The sequence below is a fragment of the Macrobrachium nipponense genome, chromosome 33, assembly GCF_015104395.2.
Source record: "Macrobrachium nipponense isolate FS-2020 chromosome 33, ASM1510439v2, whole genome shotgun sequence".
Taxonomy (NCBI): Eukaryota; Metazoa; Arthropoda; class Malacostraca; order Decapoda; family Palaemonidae; genus Macrobrachium; species Macrobrachium nipponense.
In genome coordinates, this window is record NC_087219.1 from 16259487 (window position 1) to 16273612 (window position 14126).

Sequence of the window (14126 nt, forward strand, 5' to 3'; positions counted from 1 at the left end):
CAAACCCACCGTCGGTCTGGGTTCCCTCTTCGGGCCCCCGAACGACTCGAGCCGGGACGTGGGCTCGGATGGTGGGAGCGGCGATCCTTCCGCGAGGTCGTTGTGCTGACGAATCAGCGCAATAACCTCGGCAAAGTTCCTCTGGATCTCAGGAGTGACTGCGTCCTGCGGAGTCGGACCTTCCAGTCCCTCAAACAGGAGCACCTCCGAGACCCTCCTCCCTCAAGGAGAGGAGCAGCGACAGACCCTCTCGGTCTCCTCCAACCACCTGTGCGTACGACCTGGCTGGTCCGAGAACCGAGCCTGGTACGTACGACGACGTGGTGGGATCCTGAAGGGCGCACCCCTCACGATCACTCCTCAATACCTCGCCCCTCCCGGTGTAACCCGAGGAGGTTGAAGGTATGGGAGAGGAAGACCTGACGCTCCCTCCTCGCTCGCTGGCAGAACCAGCGGGCTTGGAAGACTGCAGGCGATCGCCAACCCTTCCGCTCCCGAGACGACCCTGCTGCTGTGCCGAACCACTGACAGCAGGTGAGGAAGTGCCGGTGTTAGCCGGCACTCCTCTGGTCCCCGTAGTCTTCTTCCTTGCTGGAAGAAGAGACGGGTCCTGCCCCCGAAGGAGCAGGGTGACCAGCGGAAGAACCCCCCGTCTCACCAGAGCGAGACGGGCCCTTAGAAGTTCCCGAAGGAGACTTCTTAGGGGGGGGGGGAGGAAGGCGACCTTCTTCTTCTTCTGCGGGGAGCCTTAGAAGAAGAAGGGGAAGAGCGGAGGCAGACGACGGACGACGACGAAGAAGACGGATGAAGACGACGACGACACCTTCCTCCTCTCTTCTTCTTCTTCTTCGTCAACTTCTCAGGACCGACGTCAGATCTGTCATCCAGGACGGAGCCGGGGCTGCTGTTGCCGAAGCAACAGGGCCCGGACGCACCTGTCCGAAACAGATCAGCATCGGGAGCAGCGGCGCCAGGAACAGGAACAACATCAGCAGGTGCAGGCATCACAGGAAACGGCAGAAAAAGACAGCAGGAGCAGGTACAGGAACGGCAGCAGCGTGGTCACGGCAGGTACGGCAGACTGTGTAGGCGGTCCAGATGGGCGGACCAGCGGCACAGACATCCTAGGTACCGGTGGGAGGTCCAGGGGCGAGCTCTTCGGGCACACGAAGTCCGGTCGCGGCAGCACGGCAAACCCAGGTGGCGGCATCACACTCCCCCGAGTTACGGCGACTGGCCCCTGCACCGAGTAGGTGGGTGTCACAGAGACCACGTGCTGGGTGTACACCAGGTGAGGAGGTGAAGCGTAGCCGGGTGTTGTAAGGGTCGTGGTGGTGGTCGTGACCGTTGCATGGGTGACCGCCACAGCGCCAGCGAGATGGTAGAGCAGCCCCTGGACACTCGGCACGCCCTGCAACCCCAACGATGCCCACACCTGTCCGAGGTCATCCTTCGCGGCAACCGCACCTGAGGAGGCAAAAGTCGGGTGATTAGGGGGATCCTCTACCCGCTCGCGCGAAGACGAACGGATAGAGGACCCAGAGTACAACTGGACGTCAGGGTATCTAGCGCCCTCCTCCACACTCGACAAGTCAGGAGAAGAGAAGGACCTAGACACCCCCCCCCCGAAGGGGAAGGCGCGAGACATGGAAGTTGAGCGGGCGGCAGGAAAGAAGACGAAGTGTCCGTCACCAAAGGAGTCGCGGGAGAGCTTTCCGACGACTCCTTTGCAGGCCTTCGCTTCTTCCTGCCCTCATACAAAGTACCCTGCGCCTCCGACCAATCATTACAAACATCACAAGGCTCGGCTCGGGTGGCATTCGCGACACCGCCCCGAGCACACAAAATATGAGGGTCTATCTCCGGGAAAGAGCGGAACTTCCCGCATTTACGCCCTTCGGTACCCGGGCATAGTCTCCGTGGGGTAGCGAGGCGAGGAGATTCCATCATTATCAAATTTAGTTGAATTAATATGAAAGAGAGAATGATTGTACTTACAATGAACTCTTTCATACACAACACAACCAATACTCAAGAAAGCAAACGACGAAGCGGGCAGAGAGCGTCGAACACCACACGTCCACTCGCTGTGAGGCCGAAAGCAAAAGTGATTTGTTTACCTCCCAGTCGCGCGCGAGCGCGCCTGTCGGACAGCAGTTAACTACCGAACCCCTTGTTCGAAAGCTTACGACCTATCCAGCTGCCGCTAGTACCTTCCTATTGTAAAAGGACCGAAGGTTTGTATGCCGTGTCGGAACAAACACAATATAAACAAAGCATACGACGATGAAGCGGGCAGAGAGCGATGACGAACACGTCCTTCACACCCGCGGCCGAAAGCAAAAGTGATTCTTCACCTCTCGGGCACGCGGGCGCGCGCACGATCGGACAAGCAGTTAACTACCGTTCTCCCCTTGTTCGAAGCTTACGACCGTCCAGCTGCCGCTAGTTACCTTCCTATTGTTAAAGGACCGAGGGTTTGTATTACGTATCGGAACAAACTACCATACAACGGTAAAATGACAATTTGTCCAAAATTGCATTTTTCCTAACTATACAAACCTGAGGTCCTTTTACAATAGGAAGGTACTAGCGGCAGCTGGATAGGTCGTAAGCTTTCGAACAAGGGGTTCGGTAGTTAACTGCTTGTCCGACAGGCGCGCGCGCGCGACTGGTAGGTAAACAAATCACTTTTGCTTTTGGCCCAAGCAAAACTGCAGAGTGAGGGGTGGCATGAGGTGGGGCTATGTGTAAAAGGACCTCAGGTTTGTATAGTTAGGAAAAATGCAATTTTGGACAAATTGTCATTTGTTCCGACACGGCATACAAACCTTCGGTCCTTTTACAATAGGAAGACTCACTTCTTGGTGGAGGAATCTGAGTCTTTTGTGAACAGACTGGTGTTCGCCCAACCTTGGAATGCCTCCCTGGTCGTAAGAGCGAGGGAGGGATCCAAGCCTCTGTCCGATTGATCGGGGTGGTGTGCACGCAGGATCAATGGTCGACCTCTGGACCAAGTACTAAGAGAGCAGTGGCAAGTATCTCTTCGTACCAGCAAACAAGAACAAGTTCCTATTTGCAAGAGGCAACATAAAGTTATGGTTTGTCTCTTGTTGGCATCCACTTCCCCCCCCTTGTAGGAGGAAGTGGTGGATATTCGCTCCCATCCCTAGTGAAAGGGATAGGATGGGGCTCTGTCGAGTAGCTCACCGGCATCTCGTCCTTATCCAGCAGGTGATGACCGTATCCCTCTACCCACAGGTAGAGGGGGAGAAAAAGATAGGAAGAGAAGCCAGTCACTCTCTCATTCACTTATCTATTCTTACAGTCACACCAGGACTCGATGCTGTTGCAGCCTGCTAGGGTCTGGGTTAGCTAGACAACGTGTTGAGCACGCCACCACGGGTCCTAAGGAAAACGATCCAAGGACCTGTGGGCAATATCCAAAAGGTAGAAGGAGGTGCCGGTGGTCTGGTTGTACCAGACCCCTGCCTTCAGTACCTGCGCCACGGAGAAGTTCTTGTGTAACTCGAGGGAGTGTACTTCTAGGTCATCTTGGTGCTGACGAAGAGTCTTCAACACTCAGCCTGGGATGTCGAGTTTCTTCAGAAAGCGCGGTCGCGCTTTCACAGGACAAAGCAGCATCTCCTTCGCATCGAAGGCGGTGAAGTCCATTAGGGAGGGGATTGTGGAAGGACTCTAAACCGATCGTCAGGAACCGAAGGGTTCAGAGTCTTCGCTACGAATTCGGTACGAAATCGAGCGTCACGAATCCCCATCCCTGGATGCTTGACTTCGCAGTAAAAGTCATGCAATTACCTCAGAGGAAAAGAAGGGAATGGTCGTATGACCTATCCCTCTTCTCAACTTCGGTGATGTCCTGTACCCATACTGGTCTATCCGTCTGCAGCGAAGTTGTTGTTCTCGGTAGTGGATAGGACACCGACACTCAATGTTGGGTGTCGATGGTATGGGTACTGTGACAAGCCGTTAGGACGAAGAAAAGATTGTTATGGAACAACCGAACTAAGTCCACAGCGAAGTTCGTAACAGACTTGGGAGCTCTGACAGCTGCCGACTGACTGCGTTCGGTAGGAGGCAAGTTGTCCAAGCACCCAGCAAGTCACGTGACCTTCGCCTTAAAAGGGTTATGCCAAGAGACTAAACAAACTAATTTGTTCGTCACCGATGCCAGAAGGCAAGGTGATGACTCTCTTAAGGCATGTGCCCAAAGGCAGCGAAAGTCACTTGCCTTCTAGAGACCGAGGTCCTTGATGCAAGATAACTCATAGTATAGTTGATTCTCGGCTAAGGAGAACAACACTATGTGTCGTTGAAGACGAAGGTGTACAGAAAATGCAACCTACGTCTTCACAGCTGAACCGAGAGAAGGATTCTCAAGATTCTGAACCTGTGCTACAAGACTGAGAACGCTAACGCTATTCATTGCTGTCCGGTGAGGATCGTAGTTGCAATAAAAGCGGAGCGCTTTTCAGTAATGAAGACAGGGAAATACTGCCTGAAGAACTGCTTCTCATGGGCTGAACATTTGAAGGTAGAGCTGTCAGGTCGGAGAGTAGGCGATGTCTTCTGACATATCTGTTAATTCGGGGCGAGCAATGAATAATTGCACACCTACGAATACGAGATATTTTGAAGACAAACTCAGATGTCTGCAAAAATCATTCGCATTATCGCGGTGCGATGAAGCGGTTGACTAGTACAGACTTCTGTACCGTGCGGTAAACAGAAAGATGAAAGAGTCCAAGAGATATTCTCTGTTGAAAATTCTCGCAATGTCGAAGGCGATGAAATCGAGGCGTCCACAGCAGTAGATGGTCCTTCATTATTGCGAGAATCCCCGTTAATCAGAGACCTAAGTCCATGATTGTTGGGCAGAGATACGGTTCAGTAGTCAATCAAACCAGGGGAGAGAGAGACGTACCGACCGTGCATCTCCGAGACCTAGCTGATACTGAGCCGCTATCAGGCAGTTCAATACGCAGTAGCTCTCGGTGACTCGTCATCCTAGTTGCCAGGTAATCCATTATTCCACGAAGGAATGCGTTCGGCTAGAACCATCGAGCATAAAGAATCGCTCGAGCAATTATATTTAACCGAAACGGATTTCGGTAATACAAAAGCTGATTTGGTGTTGTCATGACAATACCAAGTGATCTAAAATCGAAACTGATAACTGCTGGAGGTTGCAGGCACCCCGAGTGCATGTTTCATTAAGATACAATTCGTCTCGGGTCACAAACAGTAAAAAAAAGAGTTTAACTACGGTATGCGCCTACCCCCCCGGACAATTCAACTGTTAAAAGATCATGTCGCGAGGGTAAATATACGTAGTATATTTGTAGGTTCTGTACCACGACCTCCATCCTAAATTCTTTTCCCCTCGAGGAATGAGAATAAGGATTGGAGATCGACCACCTTCGTTCTCATAGTCAAGAGAGTGAAGGAGAAGTCTTTCCCAAGGAAAGCTTCAATGGTGAACAGAATACCGAAGACGATAGTTCAAGCCAAACTGGAAGTTCCCGTCCGTTCTTCTCTATTCCAGGTTAAACGCCTACTGTGAGATACTCTTCTTCCAGCAGCAGTCTTCTTCCAAATGCTAGAAATTACAGGAATTCGAGCATAAGCGAGGTTCCCGATTATCGTGTAACAATTATCGGGATTCTCGCTCACTTTGGACCGTGGTCTCGCCTAAGTGTTTGGAGATCGTAAAAAACTCGAACACTCTGAGTGCGCTAGAAATTCCGTAGAATTCTAAGCACTCTGCGAAACCCCCCACCGAATTCGTCAAACGATATCGGCTGGTGGTCCTCTCGATTCCCGCTAGGAATCGAGAAAGGGGCAGGATCCCTCCTCAACAACCGGGCTTACGTCAGGTAGGACCCGAAGGTCCCCCCGGTAGCGCAGCCCCTAACGTGGGATCTTACGAGAAATCTCTGTAGGATCCCTCCCCTTTCCCTCGTAGCCGTAAGGAGAGAGGGAATGGGGAGGAATTGGATACTGGCTCGCCTTCCAGCGGAACTAGCAGTTGGAGAAGAAAAGGAGCAGCCATCGCCTACGGCGATGGCCTCTCAGAGCCTGGGAAAACGTATCGTCAGGAGAAAACGTTTTCCCCCCGAGGAGGGTACGAACTCATACTGTAGGTAAGGGTCTGCCGCCACTGTGAACGTCGTCTGGGTGGGGCTGATCGACACCTGACAGGAGAGAGCCGATACCGTCCTCCGACTCATTCCAGTCCTCGTCGAGGTCGAAACCTCAGGAGGACCGAAGGGGTATTCAACTACGGTGTCCGAAGACACGTAGAAACGCCTCTGTCGCAGTAGAGGAAGTGAAGTAGCTTGTTCGACCGGCCAGAACTGAGAGAGCCTTCTTGTCCGGAGACGAGAGACTACCTGGTTCAACACCAGTCGGCAAGCTCCGATCGCGGCAGACCCACCGTCGATTTGGGTTCCCTCTCGGGCCCCAAAACGACTCGAGCCGAGACGTGGCTCTGCTGGTGGGAGTGGCGATCCTTCCCCGAGGTCGTTGTGCTGACGAATCAGCGCCATAACCTCGGCAAAGTTCCTCTAGATCTCGGAATTCCACAGCATCTTGCAGAGTGGGACCGTTAAGCCCTTCGAACAAGAGCATATTCCGAGAACCTTCCTCCTAAGAAGGGGGAACAGCGACAGCCCTCTCGGTCTTCCCCATCCACTTGCGCATACGTCCTGGCCGGTCCAAGAACCGTGCCTGGCACGTAGGGCGTCGTGGTGGGATCATGAGGGGCGCACCCCTCACGATCACTCCTCAATACCTCGCTCCTCCCGGTGTAACCCGCGATGGAGGTTGAAGGTACGGGAGAGGCAGACCTGACGCTCCCTCCTCGCTCGCTGGCAGAACCAGCAGGCTTGGAGGGCTGCAGGCGATCGTCAACCCGCGGTGGCGATCGAGCTGCAGGCCTGGTCGAACCGTCTCGCTGTGGAGAACGGCTGGACTGAGCACAGCGGCCCCGATCTCGAGTGTCAGAAGAGCTGGTGCTGGTTGCCGTACCCGATCGTCTCTCTGTGAGAGCGACGGTCAGGCGACCTGCAGGCTCCACTGTCACAGTGAGACCGGTGCTTGTCCTCACGGCACGTCACCTTCGTCGCTGGTTCCAGCCGTGGCTGGCACCGGCGAACGAGAGGACCTCTTCCCAGCCTCAGCCCGTGGCCGGTCGTGGACCGTCACGTCCCCGGGTAGCCAGCTGTTTCGCCGCGAGAGTGAGAGCTGGTCTGGTGAGAGTCACGTGAGCGGCTGTCACCAGTCTTCCGCCCCGTGCCGTGAACCTGACGCTGAGCGGACTCAGAGGTCTGGTTCCTGGCTGCACGGTCGCTGGTAGGCGACCGTACACTCGGTACCTCCCGCGAACGAGAGGCCGAGACGGACCCTGATGCAGTGGCAGAACCACTGACACCAGGCGAGGAAGTACCGGTGTTAGCCGGTACCCCTCTGGTCCCCCGTAGTCTTCTTCCTTGCGGAAGAAGAGACGGGCCCCGTCTCCCTGAAGGAGCAGGAGGACCAGCGGAAAGAAAACCCTCCCGTCCCACCGAGGTGAGGACGGGTCCCGAGAAAGCTCCAGGGAGGAAGACTTCTTAGGAGGGAGGAGGCAACCTTCTTCTTCCTCGGCTGTGAAGCCTTAGAAGTCGAAGGGGAAGAGGCGGCAGCCGACGACGATGAAGAAGATGAAGACGACGACGACGACACCTTCCTCCTCTTCTTCGTCAGCTTCCTCAGGACAGACGTAAGATCTGCTATCCAGGGCGGAGCCGGGGCTGCTGTAGCCGAAGCCACAGGCCCGGACGCACCTGTACAGACAGACCAAAGTCTGGGTAGTACCACCACGAACAGGACGACATCAGCAGGTATGGGCATCTCAGGAACAGCAGGCACAGCCAGCACAGCATCGGTAGGGACAGCCAGCGCAGCAACGGTCAGGGACAGCCAGCGCAGCAACGGCAGGACAGCCAGCGCAGCAACGGCAGGACAGCCAGCGCAGCAACTTGCATGGACAGTCCATCCCAGAATCGCAGGTACGGCAGGCAGCACCGGAAACACAGGAAGTGGAGCAGCAGCCACAACATCCTGGTACCGGCGGCAAGGTCCAGGGGCGAGCTCTAGGGCAGCGGAAGTGTGGTCGCTGCAGCGCGGCAACCACGAGCGGCGGCGGCACGCCCCCCTCTCAGTAACGCGAACGGCACTTCAGCGGCTGTAGGCAAGACTGTTACCACGTGAGGCGAGTACACCAGGTGAGGAGGACGTCGTCACCTGGTTGCGTGGTCACCACTCCATGGGTGACCGCAGTAGGCCCAGACATAGAACCGCAGCAGCCCCTGGACACTAGCACGCCCTGCAAAATGGAAGGACGCCCATACCTCACCAAGGTCCACCCTCGTGGCAGTAGCACCTGCGGAATAACAGTAGTAGCGATTAGTGGGGGGGAAGTCCCCTCGCGCGGGGGGGGTGAGCCTCTCCTTCCGAACGAGTGGAAGACCCCGAATACAATAGTACATCGGGCACCGAGCGCCCTCCCCCGCGCTCGACGGATCGGGCGGAGGAGAAGAACGCCGATAACCTCCCCCCCCCCAAGGGGGAAGGGCAGTCTGTGGGAGCTGAGCGGGGGGGGGTTTCTCGTTCCCCATTCCCCCCCCCGCACAGCACCCATGTACCCAACAACAATATAAGAGCCCGAGAGCATCGTGCCATCGGCCTGAATGCAAGGCATAAGGCTCAATTCCCTGACTGAGCGGAACTTGAAACCAAATAATATTGATGCAATCAATAATAAGGAATAAAATGAAAATGCATCTTGCATTACGATTCACTTCACAATGAATAAGGGCTCGGATCGAGCGCATTTGCGCCCCTCGGTACCGGGGGGGGGGGGGAGCGCAAGGGTAAAAGGATCCATTCCTTACCTTTATGGATCAAGGTTTATGGAAACCTTGATCCATAATGAATTGATGCAATCAAAAAAAATGAAAATGAAAAAGAATACTGCGCTTGCGATTTCACTTCATACAAATAAAAAGGGAAGGATCAATTCCCGGGAAATAGCGGAAACACACTGATCCCAGTAAACAATGCAATCTCAATAAAAATGAAAAATGAAAAAGAACTGCACTTGCGATTTCACTTCATTCAAATAAAAAGGGGAAAGGATCAATTTCCGGGTAAGCTCGGAACTGATCCAAAATGAGTATTGCTACAATCAAAATAAATATATGAAATGAAAAAGAATACTGTACTGCGATTCCACTTCCATACAGAATAAGTTTCCGTGCCGAGCGCATTCGCTCGGCAACGGGCATACAGGTCAAAAAAATATAAATGAAAAGAGCACTTACTTACGATTTTCATCTACACATTTCCAACCCAAATATACGCTCGGAGCGAGCGCTCCCGCCCTCGGCACCGAGCATACACAATACGAGGATCATTTCTGGGAAAATGAATTCCCGCACTTACGCCCTTCAGTCCCGGCACTCGGGTAATCGGAGGGCGTGGTGAAACCAAGATCCTTTAATTCACACTTGAATTCAATGGAAATAAATATGAAATGATTGTACTTACAATTCAGTTTCACTAGATAAATAGAAAAAGAAAAACACAACCATGCGAAAGCAACGACGATGAAGCGGGCAGAGAGCGATGATACACGTCCACACGCCAGCAGGCCGAAAGCAAAAGTGATTTGTTTACCTACCAGTCGCGCGCGCGCGCCTGTCGGACAAGCAGTTAACTACCAAAACCCCTTGTTCGAAAGCTTACGACCTATCCAGCTGCCGCTAGTACCTTCCTATTGTAAAAGGACTGCCGAAGGTTTGTATGCCGTGTCGGAACAAAGATAAATCGGAAACTCCTGGAAAGGCTGCAGGGAGTAACGATTAAATGTCCTTAAAATAATAGACAATAGACCTCTCAGTTGCCATCCGAAAGAGGTAACTACAGCAAGCGTGTATGACTTGAACCAACCAGTAGTAAAATAACGCAAGCAAATATTTTTATTTATATCACAATAAAGTTTGTTCATACTTACCTGGCAGACATATATATAGCTGAATTTGGAAATACAGCTACATACATATCTGACAGGCAAGTTTCATGACAAAACTTAGAGAATCGAAGCAGACAGCTCAAGCTTCTTATGTTATTGGACATAAGCGTTCATTGACGTAGTCTACAAGTCTATTTCTTGTACGAGTCTGCGAATGACGAATGAGAGCTCTTCCGAATCTAGTCAATAAGAGCTTATTCGCTTACGCAATATCAAGTTAAAGAGATTTTGTTTGTCAATGAGAACACTAACCCATTTACGGGACAAAGAGATTTTTGTTTTTTCAATTGAGGGGAATACCCACTTACTTGACAAAACGATAGTTATTATTGTCAATGGGGAAAGTCACTGAATTGACAAAACGTAATCCAGGAAGTCGAGCATTTTATTTTTCCGATTCCCGTCTCAAACGAGAAAGGGGTAAGATCCTGTTAAGAGACAGGGCTTACGGCAGGTAGAACGACGATGTTCAATTCGGCAGCGTAGTCCCGACTAGAACTAACCCAAAAAAATTCTTTATCCATCTGAAAAACCCTTTCAGATGGGTGCTAAAAAGCTTGCAAAATTATCCTGGGAAGAGGAAGAAACTCTCCAACCAGCTTCCTCTCCCATATCACCACTAATGCCTGCTAAAGCTTAAAATTTATTGGCAGTATGGCAAAGGTGGCAAAGGAAGTCCTGTCTTGCGCTTTCCTGAAGAGCGTCCTTTTGATGAATGCTTTGTTTGCAAGAATCCTACTGAACGTCGCCGAGACGTCGAGCCTTTACATAACCCGTAACTGCCTTATCGCAAAGTCTTGACTGCGGTAGAGAAAACGAGATCTTCCCTTGAGCTTTCCTTAACTCCATCCACCTTTGCGAAAAGCATATAATATTGACAGAGACCTCGAATTCACGAAACCCGAGGTCTTGCTGGGTTTCGAAGACGAAGTTGTCTGTTCACTTTAAGCTTCCTCCGAAGCACTGCTTACTTCACATTCTTGAGGCTCAAATCTTAAACAAGAGCTTGAAGTTGAAGAGTTCAACAGAAACGTTCAGCCAGGATACAAACCTGGTGTGCGCTGCGCGCGCTCGGCGTCCATTTGCGAGGACTCGGCGTCCTGGCGCGCGTTCGGCGTCACTGGCGAGCAAGCTCGGCTTCCACTGGCGCGCGCCTGGCGTCCATCCGAGCGTCCCATTCAAGCCGAGCGTCAAAAGAAGCGTGCGGAAAAGCGTCACCGCTCCTGACAGGCGTCAAAACAAGCGAGAGAAACTGCCTTCTTTTCATATTTCTCGGTGGAAAGACGTACTCGTGATCAGGCGACGTTCGCCTTCTTACTTCTCACTGAAACGCATAACAGAGAGAGTGAGGGGACGTGAAGCGTCCTCTTCTATAAAGCTTCTATTTAGAGGGCGCGAGTCCTTCGAGATTCGTGCACGATCTTCCGCAGCCTGGGAAACGTCAACAGGTCCTACCGAAGGGACGCCAGATCGATGTGGGTTCCCCGTAACCCTCCTTCGGCTTTCGACATGCCCTCTCCCTGGTCCTGGGAGTCCGACAGAGGTCCAGGCCTAGAGGCGTTATGGGGCGGATCTGGACGTTCCCTCCTTTGACGAGAGAGGACGTGAAGCGTCCTCTTTCTCTAAAGCTTCTTAGAGGGCGCGAGTCCTTCCGAGAGCTCCAACCCACTTGCGCGGGGAAGGACGCCTCGAGAGAGAAGCAATCCTTCAGGATTCGTGCACGTGCACGAACTTTGGCAGTCTGGGATTTTCATCAGAAACTGCCGAAGGCACGCCAGATCTGTGGGGGTTCCTCGTAACCCTCCTTCGGCTTTCGACATGCCCTCCCTGTGGTCCTGGGAGTCCGACAGAGGTCTAGACCTAGAGGCGTTATAAAGGCCGATCTGACGCACCCTCCACTACACAAGGGGCACTGTCACTGCACTTAGCCACTTCACTATTGCTCTCTAAAGCAAGCACTTTCGATTCTAAGTTACGAATCGAAAGAGTATAAGAGAAAAGGGCAATAACCTTTACAGACACTGCTTTAGGACCCGAAGGCAACATTACAGGGTTAGGAGTAACAATAACAGAAGTAGCACTCTTCACAACAATGAAGGAGAGCGATCACCTCTCGCAGACATATTCATAACCCGTAGGCCATACTATAGGGTTAGGCAAAATAAAGTCTACAGGAAGGTTAGCAGGTTCACTACCCTGACTTTTGTTTACTGATTAATTGCGTACATGCGAATCATACTTTTTCCTTACGAATTAGACATGTTTACTGATTAATTGCGTACATACGAATCATACGTCTTCCTTACGGAATAGACAAAGTCTCACACTCCTTACATGACAAATCTCAACAAAGAAGCAAGACCCAAACCCCTCGTGCCTACCAAGTGCGGATCTACCGAAGCTTTCGGTAGCCACACCCTATCTTTGCAGACAACCCCCTCTGAAACTAGCCTAACTAGATTCAGATATCTTATGCAAAAATGAATCAAATTCAAATCAATTTAAGATAGCGTATGCCTAGCCACAAATCCAAGTAAATAAATCAAAAGACAATTAGGATACTTAGCGGCAATGAAGTTTCCAAAATCCTAAGACGGAGGTACTGAAAACAGGTGTTTTCAGCACCGGCGACAGAAAAATTATGAATAGAAAATGGGAATGGTTCCTGATACCCGCCTCCCAGCGGCGGGAATGGGTACTAACCACCTGGCCGACCACTGCGTGTGTCGGAAGTTTTTAAAATTCTGTCGGACTTCAGAAAATACAGCTATATATATATCTGACAGGTAAGTTTCATGAACAAAAATGTAATTATTACATAGCAAGATTTATCTTTTAAAAACTTATTATACTGCCAATACACACACATTTTTATACTCCAGGCACATGAAATAAAGACAGTGCCTTCCTAAATATACCATCCATGTGGTAATTGTTCACATAAAATGACAAATTTTCTAAAAAAAATTTGTATTTTTCATAGCTACAAACTGAGGTCTTAACAATAGGATAGATTATGATAATTTCTAGTGCCTAGCTGGATCTGGTTAAATCAGAGATGAATGCAAGGAATCTTGTGAGAGCTGGCAACGCGTGCGTATATCGGGTGAAGGGTGGTCAAGGACCACGCATCTATGCCACCGTATCAGTCTTTCCCAACTCAGGATGTCTTAGCAGACAAGAGGGGTGGCTATAGGTAGGCAGTGCAATGTTAAGACCTCAGGTTTGTAGCTTTGAAAAATACAAACTGTCTTAGAAAATTTGTCATTTGTTCATACACGAACAAACCTTTGGTCTTAGCAATAGGATTAGACCTATACTGGGAGGGAGGTACAAGCCATCCTAAACCGGCTGGGGGCCTACCCACCAGTCCTGTTCCAGAAGAAATAACTCCCGACGAGGAACTGAAACCTGTGAGAAGCTAGATAAATTTATATCTAACCACCCAGTCACTGAGCGACATACAATGTTATATGGGAGAATCATTGCAGAGGGAACCAAAGAGAAACTTTGAATGTCCAATAACAAACCAACACACCAGGGTTTGTTACCACTCCCAATTCCCCCTTGCCAAGGAGCAGAGCATATGCTACCAAAGAGAGGGTTAACATATGACATACTGTACTTCCTCTTCTACAATATAGTAACCTTGGGTTCAATCTGAGATATTTCTTCAGTCCTTTCCCCTGGTTTTACTACTTACCTTTGAACAATATCCACATTTAATTCCCAGAAGGTTTTCACACTTTGCATCAACACTAGAGACGTTGAAAGTGAAACAGTGAGACAAAAGAGGCTCATAACCCATGCACTCAGCCATCCATTTCACTCTCTTATTCTTCTTTGGTAGATCTTTGGGTGCTGGCACTGGATACACCCTTTGGAGAAATTCAAAACATTTTTGGTTAATATAAAATAAAATTATTCTCAAATTATATTTAAATAAACATCAGGAGGACCACTGAAATACATGAAATACATTACAATCCACAGCTGATATGAACGCGCAAAGCAGTTACGATGAGTAAAATCT

At 50.9% G+C, this 14126-nt stretch overlaps 1 protein-coding gene across 2 annotated transcripts in view; it reads right to left on the reverse strand.

The window, feature by feature from the left end:
• The window catches only part of LOC135202965 (uncharacterized), a 75241-nt gene that overhangs the window by 35634 nt on the left and 25481 nt on the right, over positions 1-14126 (reverse strand). Inside the window, exon 4 of one of the 2 annotated variants that reach the window (XM_064232481.1) lies at positions 13797-13971. The exons of the other annotated variant lie outside the window; for it this stretch is intronic. Coding sequence (XP_064088551.1) covers positions 13797-13971 — 175 coding nt within the window. The remainder of the gene's footprint in view (positions 1-13796; positions 13972-14126) is intronic. 2 annotated transcript variants of the gene reach the window in all.